Source organism: Crotalus tigris, unplaced genomic scaffold, assembly GCF_016545835.1.
Source record: "Crotalus tigris isolate CLP2741 ecotype Arizona unplaced genomic scaffold, ASM1654583v1 scf7180000024282.1769268, whole genome shotgun sequence".
NCBI classification, from domain to species: Eukaryota; Metazoa; Chordata; class Lepidosauria; order Squamata; family Viperidae; genus Crotalus; species Crotalus tigris.
In genome coordinates, this window is record NW_024100454.1 from 1,483,843 (window position 1) to 1,507,148 (window position 23,306).

The 23,306-nt window shown below is 40.7% G+C and overlaps 1 protein-coding gene across 3 annotated transcripts in view; it reads left to right on the top strand.

Annotated features, from left to right (window-relative positions):
- The window catches only part of LOC120299208 (protein mono-ADP-ribosyltransferase PARP14-like), a 32,033-nt gene that overhangs the window by 414 nt on the left and 8,313 nt on the right, over positions 1 to 23,306 (top strand). Inside the window, exons 1-14 of one of the 3 annotated variants that reach the window (XM_039323780.1) lie at positions 601 to 1,259; positions 2,414 to 2,553; positions 4,647 to 4,680; positions 4,787 to 5,026; positions 5,803 to 6,069; positions 8,381 to 8,617; positions 11,098 to 13,412; positions 14,349 to 14,585; positions 16,602 to 16,823; positions 17,411 to 17,507; positions 19,353 to 19,502; positions 21,280 to 21,342; positions 21,788 to 21,955; positions 23,011 to 23,235. In XM_039323780.1, the coding sequence (XP_039179714.1) occupies positions 1,064 to 1,259; positions 2,414 to 2,553; positions 4,647 to 4,680; positions 4,787 to 5,026; positions 5,803 to 6,069; positions 8,381 to 8,617; positions 11,098 to 13,412; positions 14,349 to 14,585; positions 16,602 to 16,823; positions 17,411 to 17,507; positions 19,353 to 19,502; positions 21,280 to 21,342; positions 21,788 to 21,955; positions 23,011 to 23,235 (4,591 nt within the window). In that variant the 5' untranslated portion in view covers positions 601 to 1,063. Of the gene's footprint in view, positions 1 to 600; positions 1,260 to 2,413; positions 2,554 to 4,646; positions 4,681 to 4,786; positions 5,027 to 5,802; positions 6,070 to 8,380; positions 8,618 to 11,097; positions 13,413 to 14,348; positions 14,586 to 16,601; positions 16,824 to 17,410; positions 17,508 to 19,352; positions 19,503 to 21,279; positions 21,343 to 21,787; positions 21,956 to 23,010; positions 23,236 to 23,306 lie in introns of those variants that run through there. The other 2 variants (XM_039323778.1, XM_039323779.1) reach the window with 2 other exon arrangements.

The following is a 23,306-nucleotide window of genomic DNA, read 5'->3' on the forward strand; positions in this document are numbered from 1 at the left end:
ACTAAAACCAAGAGTTGAACTATACTCATAAGCCTATTGGGAATGAATAAATGGCCCACAACACTGATATTATATATCTGTAGCAGCTGTCATCCAGCAGCATGGAAGCCACTGCATTCTGCACCAATTCCAGCTTTTGAATGGTCTTCAAAGCAGTCCCGTCTAAAGTGTATTACAGTAGTACATTCTGTTTTGATTGCCTTAATCATATAGTGTTACATTTTGTAATTTTGTAAGCTGCTCAGAGTCACCTATATGTGAGTTGGGCATTGGCTGAAGAAGGGGTGGGTGTTGGAGAATTCAACATATAAATTTAATAAATAGAGTGAAATATCAGAACAGGTAAGTGAAATACTGACTAATTTGAAAAACCAGAAGAACTGAGGTAACGTTGGTCCGTGTTCAGATGCTCGTTCTAAATTTAATCACAGTACAAATAGTCCTCAACTTACGACCGCAATTGAGCCCAAAATTTCTATTACTCAGACAGCTGTTAAATGAATTTTGCCCTATTTTGCAACCTTTTTTTGCCATGGTTAAGTGAATCGCTGCAGTTAAGTTAGTAACACGGTTGTTAAGTGAATCTAATTTTCCCATTGGCTCTGCTTGTCAGAAGGTCGCAAAAGGTGATCACATGATTCCAGGACACTGCAGCCATCAAAAAACCACTTTTTTCAATGATGTCATTGAATGGTTATTCAATGGTCATTGAATGAATTGTTGTAAGTCGAGGACTACCTTGTACTACAGTATCTCTTTTACAGGGTTGAGATAGAACATATCTATAGTCCCAGTCCTGAATGCTTAGAAGTCACCCCCAACCGAATTGAACAGGACTCAGTTCCCACTGAGTAGCCAACCAATGGCCCTCGCGTGCTCTGGAATACAAATCCCATCGGTCGCATTGGCTGGACTTGAAGGGATGGATGTTCAAGAGTTCAACATGCCTAGAGGGCGCTCGGTGGAGAAAGCCGGTGCCTAAAGCCTCGCGAGGCGTGGCCAAAGCGGAGAAGGGAAATCGAAAGTAGAACATAAGAGTTCTCGATTTAGGAGCCGGAGGAAGATGGCCGAGGGCGAAGTTGTTTACCGCTTTCCGCTTGTGGTCGAGGGGAACTGGGATTGCAGCCTGAGCAAATCTCTGAAAAACAAGCTCCTCTGTTACTTCCAAAGCCCGAAGAGATCGGGAGGAGGGGAATGCAAGATCCACGTGGATCCCGGCAGAGAAAAGCAGATAACGGTGTATTTCGCTCAGGAAGATGGTAGGTGTGGTAGGGTTGGGTTTCGCTTTTCACGGGGGAGAGGAGATGCGATACAGGCCCTTTCGGAAAAATATCGGGAAGTTAGCTCAACAAACTCATACAGCCCCTAAGGACAGTGGCTTGGGCGAGAGACGCCTAAGGAATCACACCGCTCCCGACTAGAATGAGAAGCGGACAATAAGGTAGACGAAACCAAACCAGATTCTAAAAGTAGCCAAGCACACTTCGTTTTTACCTTTACCTTAAGATTTGTTACATGCTTCCCCCCCCCTTTAATCGGGGATATTGCAGTCGTCAGAAAAACACGCGTGTTTCATTTGGTCTAGGGGCTCAGGTATCAGCCAGAAAGCGGGAGACTGTGAGTTCAAATTCTGCTTTATCTATGAAAGCCAGCTTGGGGGAATTTGGGCCAGTCACTCACTCTCCGCCCAACTCACTTCACAGGGTTGCCGTTGTGAGGAAAATAGGAGGAGGAAGATGTGTTGGCAATGTTTGCCACTTTGAGTTATTGTAAAAATAATAAAGGGGGGGGGAATAAATGTAAGTATAAAAATGTAGTTGATCAAATCATCCTAAAAATATAGTAACCTTTGAATGCTGAAGATGTTTATATAGTTCTTTTGGCCCTTTCTTTCCTTGTATTTGTTTGCTGCTAATACATTGAAACTGAATTCCAGGAGTTGTATTTTGTTAGTCTGCTAAAGTTTATATTTACTGCTATTCCAGCACATCTACAGTATAATCTCAAATAGGATTGCCCGTTTAAATGACTCAATATCTTGAAAACATATTATTACTAGAATATTCTGTTCACTGTAATCCTGAAGTGTTACTGAATTTTCAATTTATTTGTGAGTTGATGTAGTTGTAAATATCTTTTGTTCCTTGTAATGTAGCTAGAAAATGTAATTAAAAGACAAAGGTTCTCTTATAATGTAGTCTTATCTGTTTCCACATATTGGAAATAGAAAGTAGCTGTATTCAATCTCAAAGAATTTCCCAACTGATTGTACTGGAATTTCCCAACTGATTGTACTGTAATCTAAACTAAACCAGCTTACTTTCTGTTTCTGGATTCCAACCTTTATCCAATAGTTTCTTTTTGATATAAGATTAAATAGGTCAAATTATAGCTATCCTTTTCTACATTTCAGTGAGACAGAGTGTTCTTAATATTAAGAGCCATGAACTCAGTCTGCCAGGAATGAAGACACTGAAGTTAACAGTCTCTCTGCCTTCAGCAGAAGGAGCACCTAATAAAAATGTGCCACTGGAAGAACAAGATCCAAGCCAGGTAAGTATGTGCACTATACTAGAATAGTTCAATTACATAGATAAAATCTGTGCTTTGTATCCTCCATACACCTTTGTTTTGGAGACTATGGCTGTGCTAGTTCATATATACAATTAAGGATGGTTTGTGGAACTAACCATAGTAGCCTTAGGCATGTAACAGAGAACCAGTTTGGTGTAGTGGTTTAGGTCCTGGCATATAAACCAGGAAAGATTGAGTTCTACCCCCCACCCCCACACCTTAGGCATGAAAGCCAACTGGGTGACTTTGGGCCAGTCCCTCTGTCTCAGTCCAATCCATTTCACAGGGTATTTGGAGGAAAAATGGGAAGCAGGAGTATTAGGGATGCTACCTGCTTTCAGACAGACATATACATACACAGAGGGAGAAGATAAAAATGTAATAATTACACTAAATCTTATGTTGGTTTGCATACAAAAATATTTGGGCACACACCCCTTTCTGAATTAAAATCATACAAGCTGCAGTATGTCTCAGTGTAGCAATATGATTGCCAAGCCTTTATAAGTATATACTTGAGCCATTTGCTACCTTTAGTGCAAATAGGATAAAGTTAGCTCAAGGAACAATATTGTCAGGAAATTGATAAGCTATACATGGGGAACTCGGCCATCTGTGTTGTGCCCATCAGCTTTGGCCTTCACCATTTCTGCAGCAGAGTATGCTGTCCTAGTATGGGGTGCATTGCATAGGTGAAACCAATTGATATCAGTGAAGCAGTATGTTTAGTGACAGGATGTCAAGAAAATATATCCTCTCGCTGGCATTGCCCCACCTAAGATCAGGAGACACTGAGAGAACTAAGCAAAAGAATGATCCTCAACATTCTCTGAATGGACATATGCCCCAAATCTGCCAACTGAGATCTAGGAAAAGCTTTATGGCAAGAACAAACATTCTTGGGGGTATGCTAGAACAAAATTGAATCAAAAGATGGAGGAAGGAAACCATCGAGCAAGGAAGAACATTAAAGGAGGATATGGCTGAAGGATCCAACCTTCCTTATACAACTTGGATGACCATGAATAAATTGAGGATTGGAGCTCTTAAGCATAAAACCAATATGCTCAGGTGGAGGCTCTTAGCGGATCACAATATGCTGTGGAGAGATGCAAAGCTAGCCCATCTGCTGGTTTGTTGGCTTTTACCAGAAACATGTATTGATAACGACTTACTTTTGGCCAAGGACAAAGCCAAAAAGGTGCTTCATTCGGACAGTCTAAAGCAGTGGTTCTCAACCTTTCTAATGCCGTGACCCCATAATACAGTTCCCCATATTGTGGTGACCCCCAACCACTTATACATCACTGGATGCCATGGGCGTGGCCAAAGAAAAGGGGGAAAAATGGTGGACAGCCTTGTTTGGTGACCCCCTGTGAAATGGTCGTTCGACCCCAAATGGGGTCCCGACCCACAGGTTGAGAACCACTGGTCTAAAGATTGATCTAGAGAAGAAAGAAGAAGAAGTTCTAAGTTAGGATTTTATTGCCAGGGGTGTCCGCAACGATAGTCTCTGTGACATGGAGCACAATGTATTTTTAATTTTGCATTGAGTACAAATGAGGCCATTTCAACAAAATGGCGGCATGCAAAACCTTATTGTTTTTAAATACGTGCAGTGCATGTAACACCTATTAAAAAGAGCCTTTGGAGAGTTTGAGTGAGAATGCCCAATGAGTAGGTTTTGTAAAGGAGGGACCTATATATCCAATAGGAATTGTCCCTCTAGCTTGCAAGTTCAGGGAAGTGTTCTAGGATAGTTTGTTTCTGAGGTAGAGGTCTGATCTGGAGATCTTACAGGTTTAAAAATGAATTGTATACGTTTCTATTTTTGGAACCCTAATAATTTTGCTTACTCATTTTTTCATTTTGTGGTTATTCAGTTGTTAGCTGCTGAATTTCATCTCTTTGGGGGAGGGGGTTAATTAGCAATAGTTTTTCTCGTAATATGGATTGACAGGTTAATTTTTTCAAATGAATTTTCAACTATAGATTATGAAACTGATCTTACTTAAAATCAATTGAAAAAGCAAGCAATGTCATCTTTCTAATGGTTGTTGTCTTACTTTTAGATGCCTGTTGTAGCTAAAGAATCCCATCAATTTGGTAAGTGATATTATTTTAATTATTTCACTTGCTGGCGAAATGCTGGTTTAGTCAGTATATCTTTCTAATTCAAATAATGCTTTTGTTTACATTTTATATACTGTAGGTGAACAGTCTTTTGTAAACTACAGTTCATATGATGCTTCAGATTATGCAGAAAAGGAGGCAGGAAGAATGGCCATCCAGGAGGGCTTCAGTGTGGTGGTAACAACAGATGCAGGCAGTGAAATTCAGACCTACATCTTGGAGCTATACTTTGAGAATAAGAGACATTCTGGCGGGGGGCCCATTAAGTCCTGCCTTAAAGATGGACAACAATTCATCGTCACCTTTGAAAATGAAGCAGGTAATTCTATACCAACTTTTATCTATTTTGAAAAGATGGGATATTTCTACTTTTTTTGTTCTGGCTATGAAAATCATGTCACAAGTTGGACAGTATTTGGGGAAGTGCATTTTCTGGTCTTGAACAAAGCGTGGGTCCTTATAAAAGGGAAAAACAGTCAAAATCTCAATTCCCCTGTTTCACACAAATTCATAAGAGAATGTTGAGTTCTCACAAGATTTGGTCATCTTCCAAGGTGGAGGCCATTTACATTTTAGCATTCTGCAAACATTGCCGTCTACAGCAGGGGTTTCTAAATTTTTGTCCTCACCCTTCTCTTTAGTGTACTGCAGTCTTAATGTACACACTTCCCCTAAAAATTTAATCACCAAATGAACAATGAAGACAATACAATGAAATTTGAGGAAAGGTGTATATACATATGTACTGCATGTATATGTATTTGTGTGTACTGCACGCGCGCACACACACACTCATCATCATTTTAGCTGTTGTCTATCCACTGCAGAATGAGTGCATGACTTCTGCATGTTTCCCACCTGAACTTGCTTTTGCCAATATATTTATACGTTGTATGCAGTCTCTAACCTCTGGTTACCCACATCTTACTGGACATTGGAACTGAGATCTAATTAGGCTATAATTTCGAGGGAGGCAACATTGGATAAAGGGGAAGAAATGTCATGTTTTGGGGAGTGGAAGACTTTGATTAGATGTTTTTCTATAGTTTGTGGAATGTTAGTTTTTTTTAAAAAAATATCTTTCTCTTCAACTAGATGCTCGAGAGGTTTTGCAAAGAGATCATCACCAAATAAGTAAAATTGTACTTCATGTCAAAAAATACCAGCAGGAATTGAAGCCAGATCCATCTGAGACATCATCTTCTCTAGTCGTTCTTGAAAATGTGCCAGAGACTATGATTGAGTGTATGCTCATTCTGTTGGTAGAGACTGTGAGTGGCCTTTCAGAAGAAGATAAGGATTTTGATGTGGAAATGGTGCCTGAGTGCAGTGCGGCTGTCATCACTTTTATCAAGCCTATTGGTAAGAAAGCATCAGGAATAAGTTAATAAACATGCTTTTTATGCCTTGGTTACAGCCATATAGCACTTTCAAATTCTTTAGAGCTTTTCATTGAGCAAGATGTGACAAAAAGAAGGAGTTTTTTGGGCTTAATGAAGACATGACAGATGTAAACATTAAAACCATCAATTATCACATAGCTAAGGGTTTTAAGATAACACAGAAGGAAACTAGGCATTCACATTGGCCTGTACAGATGGCATCAATTTTTAAGATTGTATTCCTTAGAATTGGTGGAGTGAAAAAACGAGCAGGCAGAGGTTGATTTCCATGCAGTCCTTTGAGAGTTTCCTCTGCATTATTAAATGATGGCACACTCTGATTTTCTACGATGGTTCTCTAATAAAACATCTGGAATAAGCATTCTTGCTTTATTCACAAATGTAAAAAGTTGGACGCCTCCGGCCAAAGATTGACTACACTGTTAATATTGTTACAGCCATCAGATATTGTGGAAAAATCACAAAAAGATTTGATTCTCTGAGGAAGATTGGAGGGTCCATTGGAAGATATATGTATTTTATCTAAACTGTTGTGCTCACTGTATGTGACAGTGATGGCGAACCTTTTAGAGACTGAGTGCCCCCAAACCACCTCCTGCTCCGCTTCCCTCCCTGCCTGCTCCGCCCCCTGCTCTTCCCATCTGCAGGGCCACGCACCACCTCCATGGCCCGCTGCAGCAGATCGCCCAGGCAGCCCTGCAGCACCATGGCAGCCACGCCCTCCGCCCACACCCCGCAGCATCATCTGTACGCTATGGGGCATGAGGGCGAAGTCTTGTCCATGCTGCCTGGCTATGTCCTTGGCTATGCTACTCCGTGCAGGCCGCGCCCGGGGGCTGCTGGTGAGGAGGGGACTGCAGTGGTAGGCAGGGCTGGGGTGACAGCGTGCATACCCACAGAGAGGGCTCCGAGTGCCGCCTCTGGCACGCGTGCCATAGGTTCGCCACCACTGGTATATGATTTTGGAAGTGGCTATGTTTACTCTGTAGTTCAGGTTGTGGTTGGTGGTTACAAAGGGCTGTCTCAAAATCCAGACCGTCCCAGAGGACAACAGAAAGATCCAGAAAATTAGTGACTGGATTTTTGCAGCCACCATCTGGTAGCCTTTGTGGCATGGTGAGACTTTATCAAGTGTGGAATTCCAAAGTTCAATGGTTGGCATTTCCAGTTAAGTTTAAGAGAGAAATTGTGAAATGCTGTAACCTAGGGGTCCCCAACCCCCAGTCCGTGGACCGGCACCCGGTCGCAGCATGCTAGAAACTGGTCCACGCAAACAAGCAAAGCCGCATCCGCGAGATGCAGGCAGTACATGAAACCACGCCCCCTCCACGCCCCCTCTCTCCACGGAACCGGTCCTTAGTGCTCAAAAGGTTGGAGACCTCTGCTGTAACCAATAAGTGCAGGAAACAGTGAGATAAATGGATTATTGGTTTGATCTCAGCCAAAGCGGTTTCTTAGGTGTCACTAATTTAGGGAAACACTTGTACATGTATGTAAGCAAACGTCAGTTGATTATTCGTGCATGTGAATCAAACTGAAAAGAATCAGTCTGCATTTACACAATATAATGTATTAAATGCAGACAACAAAATATAATAAGAACAATGGATTAAGCCATAGTCCTTAAAAAGGAAATGATTACAAAATACTGCCATTAGTTTATGAGTCATTCAGTTCTGTTCTCTTACAGGAAAAGTGAATGAAGAGAGATCTTCAGTGGGGAATTTAAAGATACAGTGTAGAATTACATTTTTTTCATATTAGAAGACCAGAGTAGGTCTGCCCCAGGCTAGAGGGCAGTTAGGACCATTAAGACTCTTTTTGCAGTTTCGTAGTTTCACAGCATCAAAACTCAACCAAAAAAGAGAGGGTCTCTGCCTTTTGGGGGAAAATAAGTGCAGAGGAGTTGAAAATTCCTTCCTGTGTTGAAAAATGTGTCTTATACATTATGTACTTAAAATAATTTTAATAAGGTTTAGTGTAGTGTCAAGGGCCTAGAATCCAGGAAGGTGTAATTTCTAATTATGGTCTTGTGATTGCAGGGAGACTGCAACTGATCAAGATTGTGGGGGTATGCGAGGCAGTTGTAACTTTCAATTGTCATTAAGCAATCAGTCCTAAGTTGAGGACTTTCTGTAGACTGTATTGAGCATACTTGCCTGACTAGAACAGCAACTTTACCATGAAGAAATAGAATGAATGGAGATTAAGTAATCAGTGATATTATCTAACTTTTTTTTTTTTTACTTATGCTTCAATTTTGTTTGCAGAAACAGACACATTTATCAAAACGTTCAACCAATACCACAGAGTTCAGCAACAAAAGATTTCAGCTCGATCTTTGGAAATGCCTAAAAGCATTTTGGTTGAAAATATTCCCCCTGATATTCCTGAAGACTATATTGTTATCTATTTTGAAAGCAAAAAGCATGGTGGCGGTCTGGTGCTGGAAAACAGCTACATTCCTGAAGACAATTCTGCCATAATTACATTTCACGATAGCAAAGGTAATGTGTGGGGTTGAACTTTCGCTAAATATAGTTTTGTTTGGTCAGTGCAAATACTAAATGAATGCAAAAAACAAATAGGATCCAGTTATTCTTGGGCCTGGCATATGTTTTAATGTAGGGTGATGAAACAAAGAAGTATTGGGCACATTTATGGAACATATAATAATGATAAAGTTGGAAGGGATCTTGGAGGTCATCTAGTCCAACCCCCTGCTCAAGCAGGAAACCCTATACCATTTCGGACAAAGTTTCTTCTTAAAAACTTCCAGTGTTGGAGCATTCACAGCTTCTGGAGGCAGGTTATTCCACTGGTTAATTGTTCTAACTGTCAGGAAGTTTCTCCTTAGTTCTAGGTTGCTTCTCTCTGGTTAGTTTCCACCCGTTGCTTCTTGTCCTGCCTTCACATGCTTTGGAGAATAGCTTGACTCCCTCTTCTTTGTGGCAGCCCCTGAGATACTGGAAGACTGCTATCATGTCTCCCCTCGTCCTTCTCTTTGTTAAACTAGACATACCCAATTCCAGCAACCGTTCCTTGTATGTATTAGCCTCCAGTCCCCTAATCATCTTTGTTGCTATATCACCTCCCGATTCAGAAACAGTTGGTCTCTCAAGACATTTACTGGATAACAACTGGGAGGAAGACATAATGTTATCTTTTGTTGATGGATCCTTGTGGAAATAAAAAAAATAGACTAGGTAGGCCTTTTGTTGAATCCAGCATAAGTGGATTTTGTTTTTGGTTGTTCTTAATCAGTGATGTGAAATTTTTTTTTCACATTTTTCCAAGGTCAATACTTTCCACTTCAGGGAGGTTTGGCAGCTGCAAAGTTTTATAGTGGTTGCTTTACAAGCAATTGTTGTGAAAATGGAAAAGCAAGGGAGATCCTGGCTGTCTTTGACTAGTTCTAGTGGTTGAGTAAGAGGAGAAGGAAGCAGCAGCAAGAGAAGCAGCAAGGAAATAAGAGAGACATGCAGTGAAACAAATGTCCTAATTGGAACCATACTCTTTTGTGTGGGAAAATTTCCCACTTCTTTTCTTTTTCTTTTTTGCCAAACCCAGATCTTTATTCATAATCGTTTTATCTAATAGACTACAACAGGGGTCCCCAACCCCTGGTCCGTGGACAGTACTGGGCAGCAGCATGCCAGCAGCTGGTCCGCATAAAAAAGCAAAGCCCCATCCATGAGATGCAGGCAGCACACAAAACCACGCACCCTCTGGTCCACAGAAAAAACTCTCTCCAAGGAACCAGTCCCTGGTGCCCAAAAGGTTGGGGACCTCTGGATTACAATATATAGAAGCCAGCTGATCCATTCCTGATCTGTACCCTCCAACTCTCTGGCTGAGTTTTGGACTACAGCTAGCCGTTGACTTACGACCACAATTGAGCCCCAAATTTATGTTGTGAAGCAAGACAGTTGCTAAGTGAGTTCGGCCCCATTTTACAACTTTTCTTACCACAGTTGTTAAGTGAATCACTATAGTTGTTAGTAACGTGGGTGTTAAGTGACTCTGGCTTCGCCACTGGCTGCTTGTCAGAAGGTCACAAAAGGTGATCACATGACCCCAGGAGACTGCAACCGTCATAAATATGAGCCAGTTTCCAGGCGTCTGAATTTTTATTACTGACCAAGGGGATATTGCAATGGTCGTAAGTGTGGAAAATTGTCATAAGTCACTTTTTTCAGTGCTGTTGCAACTTCTAACCGTCACTAAACGAATGTAAGTTGAGGACTGCCCGTATATGAGTAATTCCCTCCCCTCCCCATGTAAAAAGTTCCATCTGAGGCAGGTAGCTAAATTACTACCACCTATTCTTCCGTGGAAAAGTGTCTCCATGAATTGGAATCTGAATGGAGCAGAACAAAAGCTCCAAATAAATGGCTGCAGTTTTCCATTTTAATTAGGCTTATCAAGTCCAATTGTCTGGTGTACACCTGACAATGGAGTAACAACGAATAAATAATGTTTATTTTACTAACTACAGCAAGGTCAGTACTTCAGAAACAAGGTAGTTAAATAAAATAGCAGGGAGCTTAGATCTAAGTGACAATCATTAACTTGTAAACAGACAAGCCAAACAAGCAAGCAAACTGGAAGATATAAAAACAGAGAATGTATGGATGAGATTCTCCAATTGGGTAAAGAAACATGGGAAAGAAATCAAACCCCTCTGATGCTTCTGCTTCCCTTGTCAACTTTAACTTCCCAATTCCAGTTTTCCCAGGTCTTTGGGGCAGTTGCCATCTAGCCAGTAACTTACCTGTGATACTTCTAATTCTTTCTCCCCTACCAGTGTCCTCTTTCTGAAGGAGGATAGAGATTTTAGAACTGTAGAAAGCTTATTGTTAACAATTGCTCAGTGCCTTACAATGACTCTAAATGTATTTTAATTAAAATTTAATTAAAAGTTGCAGGATAGATTCTGTGAAGTCTTTTTTCTAATTGTGTTTCCCTCCTTGTTATTTTTTTAAAGTTGTAGCTACCATCTTGCAGCGAAAGCATTGTCTTATGAATGTCCCTGTTTCTGTTTATCCATACTATAAATCTTTGGGAGCTGCTGTATATGGGAAAGAAAGACTACAAATTAAGATGCCAGATCCCTTCCCAGTGTCTGTTGACCCCTACCACTGGAGGTTTCTACAGCAGAATTGTTTACTTCAGGAAATAACACGCGAAATGGCAGGCCATTATTGTGAGATCAGATGGCCTTCCGAGCTCTGTGCAAACCCCGAAATTATGGTGCATCCTTCACATGACTTGTCAAAGAGAAAACGATCCTTGGTTAAGATCTGGAAAGAAGATGCTTTAACTGTTCTTACACAGATCCTGTCACGGCAGAAAGTGATCAAGCGTGAAATGAATTCGGAATTGTGGGAAGCCGTAAGAAACAGTCTAGTAAAAGATGACATTTTGATCATAACAGATGCCTCAAAGAGAGAAGTGGTTTTGGTGGGGGCAGCAGGCAGTGTAAATGATGCAGAGGAGGAAATGAAGGTGCTCATAGAAAATGCTTGTAGAAAGATGGAAAGAGAGAGATTGACGATAGAGGAAGCAATATCAATTACTGCTTGCAAATATGCCATTTTATGCAATTGTGAACTACAAGAGAATATTTGCTCAGCATATCCAGAGCTAAAGATAACTTACGATGCTTCCAAAGAACATATAATTCTGCGTGGCCTACCTGCTGAAGTTTTTAAAATAAAAAGTGACATCCTTGAAAGAATATCCAGTATGATTCAGAAGCCCATTGATATTCATTCTAATCTTCTTCTTTTTCTACAACATGTTGATAATGAGTCTCTGTCTCGGCTGTTATTCTGGAACCAAAAGATAAATGCCTACTATGAACTCAGTGAAAAGTCTGTACTACTGTTTGGAGGAACTCTTCAGGACCTTCACAGAGCCGAGGAGGAACTAAAGAAAGATCTGACTTTCCAAAGTATTGAACTGGAGGACTGCACAGTTACAAAAAAGAATGAATGGCTGGAATTAACAGAACAGTTGTACAAGGCATATAATTGTTCAGGTGAAACCATCATAATTCAAGAACAGGAAGGTGAAATAGTCATTGCAGGTTATTTCAGAGAAGTGGCCACTGCCCATCAGAAGCTCTCTGATTTTGTTGACAACCATACATATATTCAGAGAAATATCAAAAGTAAGTCTGCTGCCGTGGTAATGTATGTACAACAGGAAAAGAGCCCAAAATGGATTAATTTAAATAGGCAAGGTGTAAAAATAAATTTTGGTACACTGAGAAGTCGCAGAGTGATTTCCCTTGAAGGACCCAGAGTTGCAGTTCTGAAGGGAGTTGAGCTTTTTCATAACATCCTGTCTTCTCTCCATGCTACTAGCATAATCATTGATAAACCAGGGGCCGAGTCATTCTTCAAAGAACGAGAAGAATTGTACATTAATGGTGCAAGACAAAGGTTTAACTGTTTGATCAGGATTCAGGAAAGCAAAGAAGAGGTTGAAGAAACTGGAGAAGATGGGAATGGCTATGGAGAGAAGCAGCAGTCGTGCTATGAAGTGAAACTAGGAAATGGTATTGTGGTAATTCTTCAGAAAGCTGATTTGACCCAGTGTTCGGCAGATGTTATAGTCAATGCATCCAATGAAGAATTGATGCACATTGGTGGTCTAGCAAGTAGGCTGCTGGAAGCAGCTGGTCCAGAGCTACAAAAGGAGTGTAAGGACCAAGTGAGGCAATATGGACCTTTGAAGACTGGTTGTGCAACAATCACAAATGCTGGGAAGCTGCCATGTAAGCAGGTGATTCATGCTGTTGGACCAAGGTGGTGTAGTGCTGAAAAAGAAAAATGCATAAAGCTGTTAAAAAAATCAGTGAGGGAAAGTTTAAAGCTAGCAGCCCGTTGTCAGCATCGCTCCATAGCCATCCCTGCCATAAGTTCTGGGATTTTTGGGTTTCCATTAAAAGAGTCTACCCACTCCATTGTGACCGCCATCAAAGAAAGCTTAGAAGATTTTTCTGAGAACAGCTGCCTAAAACAGATTTACCTCATGGATATCAGAGATGATACTATTCGAGCTTTCTCTGAAACCCTGAATGAAGTGTTTGGGCCCTCACTTTCTACAACTTACCCATTTTCCAAAACTAAGCATACTACAGCCTACCCATTTTCCAAAACTAAGCATGCTACAACCTACCCATTTTCCAAAACTAAGCATTCTACTGCAAAAATCCGAGCAGACCCTGAAACGGTGATGACAGCTGAAGGCTTAAAAATACTGCTTAAGAAGAAAGGAATTGAAGAGGCAACAGTAAGTAGATGATGATTATTTTAATATAAAATTAAGAAGATATGTGTGGTTAATGTGGCAAGGTTTAATCAAAGTATAGATGGGGTTTTTAAAATGCAGCAAGCCAGGATTAATAGTTAGCTTGCAGTTAAGCAGACAGTGTTCCAGAAATAGGAGAAAGCATGAAGGAAGATGGAGAAGAACTCTAACAAACTGCTGTGCAAACACTTGTTGTGTATTCAGAATGATATGGTAGTGCAGATGAAGGAGACAGTTAAAATCTCAGCAAGTTCTTCTACGTGTCCATGAGGTTTCTTTGTATCCTCTTTGAGAGCTAATGCTGTACGACTCAACTTGTGATTCTCTTTACTTGTTCTTTTAATCCCAACAATCTCCACCTATGTACTAAAAAGATCTTTGGATGTAAGCTGCTAGAAAAATGGAATACAGGATTGTATATTTGAATCTGTGGTTGGAAAGCAAAATGGGAATGGCTGAATATTATGCAGCAAACATAGGTAGGTAGGTAGATGGTTGGGTATGTTGGAGCTAGGAACTCATGTCATTGGAAGATATTCTCCCTGTTGATTGATAAGTTCAGAGATCCCTGTTAAATATTGCCGTGGCGCAGTGGTTAGAGTGCAGTACTGCAGGTTACTTCTGCAGACTGCCAGGTGTCAGCAGTTCTGCAGTTCAATCCTGACCGGTTCAAGGTTGACTCAGCTTTCCATCCTTCTGAGGTGGGTAAAATGAGGACCCAGATTGTTGGGGGGCAAGATGCTGACTCTAAACCATTTAGAGAGGATTGTAAAGCCCTGTGAAGCAGTGTATAAGTCTAAGATTAGATATTTTTAATTATACATAATATTTGCATGTGCCTGTGTTTTGTCAGGTTGGTACAGGTTTGAGTCCATTCAGCTTTTAATCACCTATTCCAATGTGTCATTTTTTTTTTAGACTGATGTGATTGTCAATAGTGTTGCCAGAGACTTGCAGCTGGACAAAGGACCACTTTCCAGGGCTCTTCTGGCCAAAGCAGGAGCAGAACTCCAAGTGGAATTAACCCAAGAAGGTCAAGGGAAAGACATCAAGGAAGGCTGTGTGCTCAAAACCAGTGGTTATGCTCTGAGCTGCCGTCACGTTCTTCACGCTGTTTTACCTGCTTGGAATCAAAAGAAGAAACTAGAAAACAAGGTAAAGATCTTTTTGATACCTTGGACATGTAACTTGGTGCACTTATCACTTATCTTCACTAGAAATTTTGATAGCCTTTGATGCATTTTTGCACAACTGTTCAGTGGTGCTGCTGCAATGAGATTGTATTTGTATACAGGTAGTCCTCGACTTACAGCAGTTCATTTAGTTGACCATTCAAAGTTACAACGGCACTGAAAAAAGTGACTTACGATTGTTTTTTACACTTACGATACTTACGATCCTCTTGGTCACATGATCAAAATTCAGAAGCCTGCGATATGCTCATATTTATGACGGTTGCGGTGTCCTGTGGTCATGTGATCACTTTCTGACAAGCAAAGTCAATAGGGAAGCCAGATTCACTTAACAACTGTGTTACTAACTTAACAACTGCAATGATTCACTTAACAGCTAAGGCAAGAAAGGTTGTAAAATGGGCCAAAACTCACTTAACAATTTTTTCACTTAGCAACATAAATTTTAGGCTCAATTGTGGTCGTAAGTCGAGAACTACCTGTATATGTACACATACACATAATCACTATACTGTATGTGTACTGTATATACATGCATATATACTGTACATATGTGTGTGTGTACAGACACCCAAACATACATAGATCCATGCAGATTTTATATATCACCCTGAGTCAAACAATTCTGGACAATACAGGTAGACTTTGCTTAACAACCACAGTTGGGATTGGCAACTCTGTTCAACATGCAAGACATCACATGACTGTGATGGACATATCTTGGTTCCACTATGGTCATTAAACCATGGTCAATAACTCAGGCATCATGTGATTGCAATTTTTGATTTTACTGCTGGATTCTCCATTGATTCTGCTCTTTTGAAAGCCATCTGTGAATTACCTTAGTGGCAGTCATGTCACCATGGGATGCTGTGACAGTCAGAAACAGCTGTAGGGATGCAGTTATTAGAATGCGGTATTGCAGGCTAATTCACTGCTCACTGCCAGGAGTTCGATTTTGACCAGCTCAAGGTTGACTCAGCCTTCCATCCTTTCAAGGTCGGTAAAATGAGGATCCAGATTGTTGGGGGCAAGATGCTGACTCTGTAAACCACTTAGAGCAGGGGTCCCCAAACCCTGGGCTGCAGCCATTTGGAACTGGGCTGTGCAAGTGGCGGGCGAGCACGCATGCATGCATGTGCAGCTCCACTTGCACAAGCGGCAGGTACTTGTGTGAAGCTCCATTTGCATGACCTGTGGGCACGCATGCTCACAACTTCAAATGAAACTGCGTATGTGAGCAACGTGTCCGCTGCTTGCACGCTTGCACGGCACCATCCACTCCCCCCCCCCCCACCAGTTCACAAAGCTGGGAAGGCTGGAGACCCCTGACTTAGAGAGGGTTGTAAATCACTATGAAGCGGTATATACGTCTAAGTACTATTGCTAATTGCTATAAATGTTCATCAGTTGTGAAGCACCTGAATCTCAGTCATGTGACTGGGGACACTGCAACAGTTGTAAGCATGAGGAATAGTGATAAGGTTACTTTTTCCACACTACCATATTTTCAAACAGTCTCTAAACAGGACATTTGGTAAGCAAGGACTACCTGTATACAACAGTGAATGAGCTTTCTAAGCAAGTAGGCTTTTAAGCACAGACTGCATGACCTTTGTTCTTAGTTCTTTATATACTATCTTTCACTACTCAGATTTCGTAATTTAACTTTTTTAACCTACGTGATGAGAAGAAGGAAAGAAATGTCAAGTGACTAAGAAAATTGTAGAGAACGTTTCCTGGATCTAGCCGTGGCTTTGGCTGTCTGTATCGTCTGTTTGTGATAGTCCAGCATGATAGCACAATGTGCTGGCAATTTCACTCATTGGTGCACCCTTTTTCCTGATTAATGCAGCTATATCCGTGTTCCAATTTTTTAAATTCATACAATTAGTTTAATTAATGCCAAGGCATATTTAATTGTAGACCAATCATTTAAAAATATTCTAAGATAATTTTTTTGTGTGTGATTCCCCAGAACTTAGGGGGCATAATTGAGGAATGTCTGAAAGTCACCGAACAACTCTCGCTGAGCTCCATCACCTTCCCAGCTATTGGAACTGGAAATCTTGGATATCCCAAAGAATATGTGGCTAAACTGTTTTTTGATGAAGTTTTCAAATTCAGTCAAGCTGAAAATCCAAAGTCCCTTAAAGAAGTTCATTTTGTGCTTCATGCCAGTGATACCACCACCGTCCAGGTATTTTTATTTCACTGCAGTTTCTTTGAAATGTTTTGCACCCTAAACCTGGTTCTGGAAGATCCTAATTCTGCTGAGAACAATCTCTGTGTTTTTCAGCTTGTCTCATGCCTTTCTCAAAAAACTTTAAAAGGTTTTTACTGTTGCTTAACTGTCTTGTACATTTAGCATCATGACCACACAGTAGAAGTTGGCCTTGGAGAATCTGCTTCAATAAAGTCCTGTTTTGGATAGAAAGCAATTCCTCTTCAAGTTTCCTCTCTTTTGTGCAACCTGCCCTATATTACTTATTCTTTTCTTCTTAATAGAACTGTGCTGTTTCTTCTAACTATCTGGTCACAATTCCACGAAAAAGATCTAATTGTACTAGAGCTGTACAAAGCATTCAAAGAGAGTAAGTGGTTTTGCAGGAATGCAAACAGTGCATCTTCTTCATGGTTTGTCTAGCTGCTTCAAAAGCTGTTCCTGGCTTTTTGCAAGTGTATACATGTACAGCCACCCATTTCATTTCTGCCCAAGTGTTGTAAAGCTCTATCTCTATACTTGCTTTGTAGTCTGTTAATTGTGTTCTCCTCTTTTCTCGTTAGGCATTCATGGAAGAATTAAACAGTAGATTGAGTGTAAGCCAAACAAGCTCCTCAATGCCCAAAGCTTCATCTGAGAATTTTCAGCAGGAAAATCAAGGTAAAACTTAATTATGGATATTTGGTGCTCTCTGAGCTTGGTGGGTTGTTTTTTTTTTTTTAAGCAGACATTTCATTACCAAACTAGGTAACATCATCAGTGCACGTGTAATTAAGAAATAGAAATCTTTTGTGAAGAATGAGAAAGAATAAGTATAGCGTACCAGAACATTTTAAAGCTTAACTGGAGTAAAACAAAAATGATTAATAAGGTCTGAGGAAAGAAATAATATTTTATTGTCTTCTGTTCTGTGCAAGAAGAGTTAGCTTTGCCTTGACAGAGAGGTTCGTGCTATAGGTGTGATTCCCTATATGGCAGAAAAGAGATATCCAGTTTTACATCCTTACATCATCTTGAAACATGTCTCCTGCCTGTCTTTTGCCAAAGTTAGGCCTACCTACATGGTTGACTCAACTTATGACTGGTTGCTTAATGACCATTTGAAGTTACTGTGACTCCAGAAAAGCTACTTACAGCCTGGGTTTGAGCCCCACTATAGTCATATGACCACATACTGAGTGCTTGGCCACAGGCTCACATTTAATTGGCATTTACTTCCACTTTCTTAGCAAAATCGCTCCATGGCAAATAATGAGTTTGCTTAACAACCATGGCTGCTTAATGACTGCTGCAAAAAAGATCATAAAATTGGGGGCAGTCACGTGATGGCCCGCTTTTGGACCATCACAGCTTATGACCGATGTTGTGGGCTCAATTATGATTGTAAGTCGAGGATTATCTGTATTCCAGTGTCACTGGGCACTCTGGAGAATATGAGGGATCAGACATTTTCATGCCACAGAAGCATGTGCAGCACATGGAAAGGTTTTGGTACAGGGGCTGCAGAGGAGCATAAACTTTTTCCATTTTCCAGGCTGCTAGCCTGCAAAGCAGAGCAGAACACAGTTGCTTCTCTTTCCTCTTAAAGATGATGTGTGTGTGTGTATATGGGTGTTTGCAGTAGGCCCGAAGCAGATGGGATGAGTCATTAAATCAAAACAGCTTTTCGGAGGTTTGTGCATCTGCCTCCTCATATCTTCAGAGACCTCTCAGATTCTTGCCCTTCTAATGACCTGCTTGTTTAACTTCTGAGATAGTGGCCTATTTTGGACACAGCTAGTAGATGTAGCTTGAGTTTAAAAAGAGAAGGCAGGTGTTTCCAATAGTTGTGGCTTCAGCAACAGTAGCTAAAGAGGACAAAAGGGAGGCGAGGTCACATAAGCCACATAAACCCAAGGTCTATTCTTGCTGGTTTATATTATGCCAAACCCCCATGACCATGATTTAAGGCCTTGAGCCACATGTGGGTTGAACGCCTGGGGTTTTATCTCAGAGACTGCCAGAGATTATCCACATATTATTCATATACAGAAGAAAATTATTAAATGTCTAACCATAGTGAAATTAAGTTAACTTTCTTTAATTTCAAGAGCAAATGGAGGGCAGGTTAATTATTGTTCTGATCCTACTGTTAGTTTTTAGGATAGAGCGAATGTTAAAAATGCCTGCCCTAAATTAAGTGATGTCTAAATTGGACAAGCATTAATTAAAATTTTACTTAAACCTGGGATTTTGTCATCTAAAGAGAGACATTTATAGGGAAGTATAGGCAGTGGTGGGATTCAAATATGTGAACAACCGGTTCTCTGTGTGGATGCCGCTTCCGGAAGTCTATCCTGGGCCTGGGCAACAAAACATTAGCTACCGGATCTGCCAAACTGGTGCGAACTGGCTAAATCCCATCACTAAGTATAGGATAAAATTACGCAGCCGTAGACTTCGGGAGGCAAGAATGCAGAATAAATTGATTTGTCTGTCTCAACCTCTCCTTTTACCTTCTTATAGCTTTCTCTGAGCAAAGTTCAACTCTAAAATATGGAAATCTTAAAACGCAAATTGGCTCACTTGAGTTGCAGCTGGAACAGGGAGATATTACTAAACAGATGACAGATGCCATCGTAAACATAACCAATCAAACATTTAATCTCCAAACTGGTACGTTTTCAACACTATACGTGTCTCTCCCCCCCAAAAAAAAATTATCCTAAAGTTTGACTTGTTGTTTAGATTGTTTCCTTTTGTTTGCTGTAGTTAGATGTGTGCTGGGTGGTCCAGTTTTGGTAGGTGTGGTACAGGAGGGTAACATTATTTTTAAAAAGTAACAATCTGCTGAAAAGAGTCACTCATCACATGTCAGAGGACTTACTATGGTTGTACAGGTAGTCCTCATTTAATGACCACTCGTTCAACAACCATTCTTTTATGCTCACATGAGTGGGGCTGTGAGTGCCCAAGACATGGTGACACTTGGGTGCATGGACCTGCAGATGCCTGAGACACTCATGGCGATGCTCATGCAAATGGGGCTGCGGAACACCTGTGATGCTTGTGGCAATGCTCACAGCAACTCTTGCATGAGTGGGGCTGTGCATGCACACGCACATGCGCACACTGGCCAGCCACTCACATAAGCCTGGTGGCCAATAGGTCGTGGCCCAGTAATGGGCTGTGGCTCACAGGTTGGGGACCCATGACTTACATTATCCCCTTTCTGACAACAGCCCCTCCACACCCATGTGTACCTCCCGCACACCTTCATCCTTCCCTGTTGGAAGCTGACTGGGACTTGCTCAATGCCTGTGGTCCTTACTTAACAATGATAACAGGGATGCCAGTATGCGGTCAGGTGATATCGCATTTTATAACACCATTGCTTAGTGATGGAAATTCTGGTCCCAGATATTGTAGTTAACCAAGGGGCAGCTTTTTTTTTATTTCAGCTGCATTACTAGTGAAACTAACAAGTAATGCAGGTACTTTAATGATGTGGAACTATCTTCAGTCATTTGTAAGAACAACCATGCTGAATTATGCCAAGGCTCATCTTAGCCCAATATTTACATATAATCCCTCCCACTGTGGTTACTGTAGCAATATTTGAAGACATGGTGGAGGTGTTGTTGAGTTGCAAGGTTAATAGCCTATATCAGGGGTGGCCGGATGCGTCATGGCAAAACCGCGTCCACCCCATTGCTGGCAATGGAAAAGTCGCAATATGTCTTGACATGGCACGTGACATTGCGAGTTTGACACCTCTGGCCTGTATAAAACTGTTCCCCTGAAATGTAGCTGTTAACAGCTATCTGGATTAGTAGCCATCATTGCCTCATAGGGTAATAACGTCCACGGGTGAATTATGCAGCATGTGAAGAAATCTTGTTTTTTCAGGATCTGACTTCTCATAGAGAAGCTTGTATTCTGATAATTTATATCCTGTTTTCTGAAGCGTGATCTTCCACTCCTGATGGCCAGATTCCTCCTTATCTCTCTGCACAGAGAAAGGAGCAAACTCTTGAATAGGGAAAGACACAAAGTAATTAGCAATGGACAAAGAATCGATATGTTCCTGTATTATCTGTGAAAGGAAGGGTCTCCTCTATGCCAACAGGAGGTCTTCAGGAGCAATTCACCATAAAGCCCCCATTCCGAATCCTGTGGCTTTTGAAATAGGTTCAGGCCTCTTTTCCCTCTTTCTGTATGATCATCATCAGCAGGGCTCTTTCTTCCCAACCCTATTAATGAAATTAATTTCTGGGATCTTTGTGGGCTCTGAACTGACAAAGGTTGTCTATGCCCTGGAGAAAAAGGATGGAGTGAGAGGTTCAGTGAAAAGAGGTTCATATATTGAAAGGATTGTTCTATTCTCCGAAAGCTTTAAATGTGACAAAGGCATGTTATTTCACCTGCCCAAACTGACTTATTTGTTTGAAAGGTGTTTCCAAAGCCATTATGGAAAGCGCTGGTCCAGAGGTGGTGAAAGAATGTGCTGACCTGGGTAAGGAACAATGTTTTAATAGGATGCTTATGGTTTAATTGGTTGTTAATCAGTTTTAGGATAGTTCTAAAAACCATTATGGATTATTTTTAACTCTTACATTGTGAACAATGTTTCATAACAATCGCATTTGCCTAGAAATGTATTAACTTAAAAATGTGTATCTGCAGTAAATAAAATAAAATGAAATTGCAGCTTTCAAAGAAGGCATAAACCGATTCCACCTATGGACTAAGCCACACTTGATTTGAATTGCCATTTGTTGAACTAGTCATATTGGTCTGGCTGATGATACTTGCTAACTATAAACCCATAATTTTGAGGTTTACTTTTTGTTTTCAGCCATAACCAAACTGACTCCTATATCCATCTGCTCTCAAATATGGAAACGTTTCTATTGATTCCTGGCTTGTTTGCTGCCTAGCTGACTTTTGTTTTCATTCAGCTTCCCAGCCACACAATAACCTCATATGCACCCAAGGAGGAAACCTGTCTTGTAAAAATATAATCCATCTTGTGAACAGCAATGATATCAAAAAGCAAGTCTCTCAAGCACTCATGGAATGTGAGCAGCGGCAATTTACATCTGTTGCGTTTCCAGCAATTGGGACAGGTCTGTATTACTTTGTGAAAAATTGTATAAGTAGAAAGTGCCATAATGAAAGTCCTAGTAATAATAATAATGTTGTAGGATCACTTCATGTTCCATCATAATCCTCAGTAGCATCACTGAGGATATTAAGCTTATATGTGAGATGGGTTCTTGACCGCTGAAGGTTAATTTAAATTTGAGCGCCTCCGTCTATTTCAGGGGTTCTCAACCTTGGCAACTTTAAGACTTGTGGACTTCAACTCCCAGAATTCTGGGAGTTGAAGTCCACAAGTCTTAAAGTTGCCAAGGTTGAGAACCCCTGGTCTATTTTGAAAATTGAATGGGACTTAAAACTGAGTTGCAGGCCAATAGTTGGTGGTTATATCAAGGTGAGTGTATGTCATGGATAGTCAGAGTAACTAACAGAGAGGTGTTAAATTGTATAAAACCAGATACACCTTTAGAAGCTAAAATTACCAGAATACATCTGATTTACTTTGGCCGGGCCATACGTGCAAATTCACTGGAGAAGGCAGCGATGCTAGGAATGGTTAGTGGAACAAGCAGAAGGGGGCAAGGAAAGGATTTGATAACATCAAATCTGATACAAAGTTGAACATCCAACAATTAAAAGAAGCTGTGTTTGACAGGGTAGCATAGAGAGCACTAGATTTTGAAATTGGACACGACTAAATGGTAAAAAAATAACAATATCAAGGGAATGGGTTGAGTCTGTTGAAGTAAAGGCAAGACCTTGTCTAGGAAGAGTAACAATACCTTTTCAAGACTTCTGATCACATGGAGGAATCTCGTTTCCTTAAGCAGATATTTTTAGATTGCAATTCTCCCAAACGTCTAACAGTTAGCCATGATTCCTAAAACTTAAGGATTAGAATCCAATATTTGGAGGGTAAAACATAGTTCCCCCTCCCCAAAAAGAGAGCAGTAGAGAACTTTTAGCTGAAATGCCCCATTTTAAAGATATTAGAAGAATTATCCCTTCACAAAGAAAGGTGGAGTTTATTACTGACCAGTAAAATAAAGAGTTGCTTTAAAACTTTGTATTAACATTGCAGGATATGCAAAACGCGATCCAGTTATAGCAGCCGATAGCATGATTGATGCTATAGTAGACTACGCAAGTACAACATCTGCCCCCGGGGTGAGAGAGATTAAAATAATCATTTTTCAGTCACATCTTCTAGAAGTGTTTTATGCAAGCACGCAGAGAACAGAAGTTACAGCTAGTAAACCCAGTGGTGGTACGCGTACACAAAAATCCTTTTTCTCAAAAGTAGCAGGTAAGGAAATGTCTTCCATTTGTGTCTTAAATATTTGGCTGGCAGACACAGTAGTTAGAAGCACTGAATCC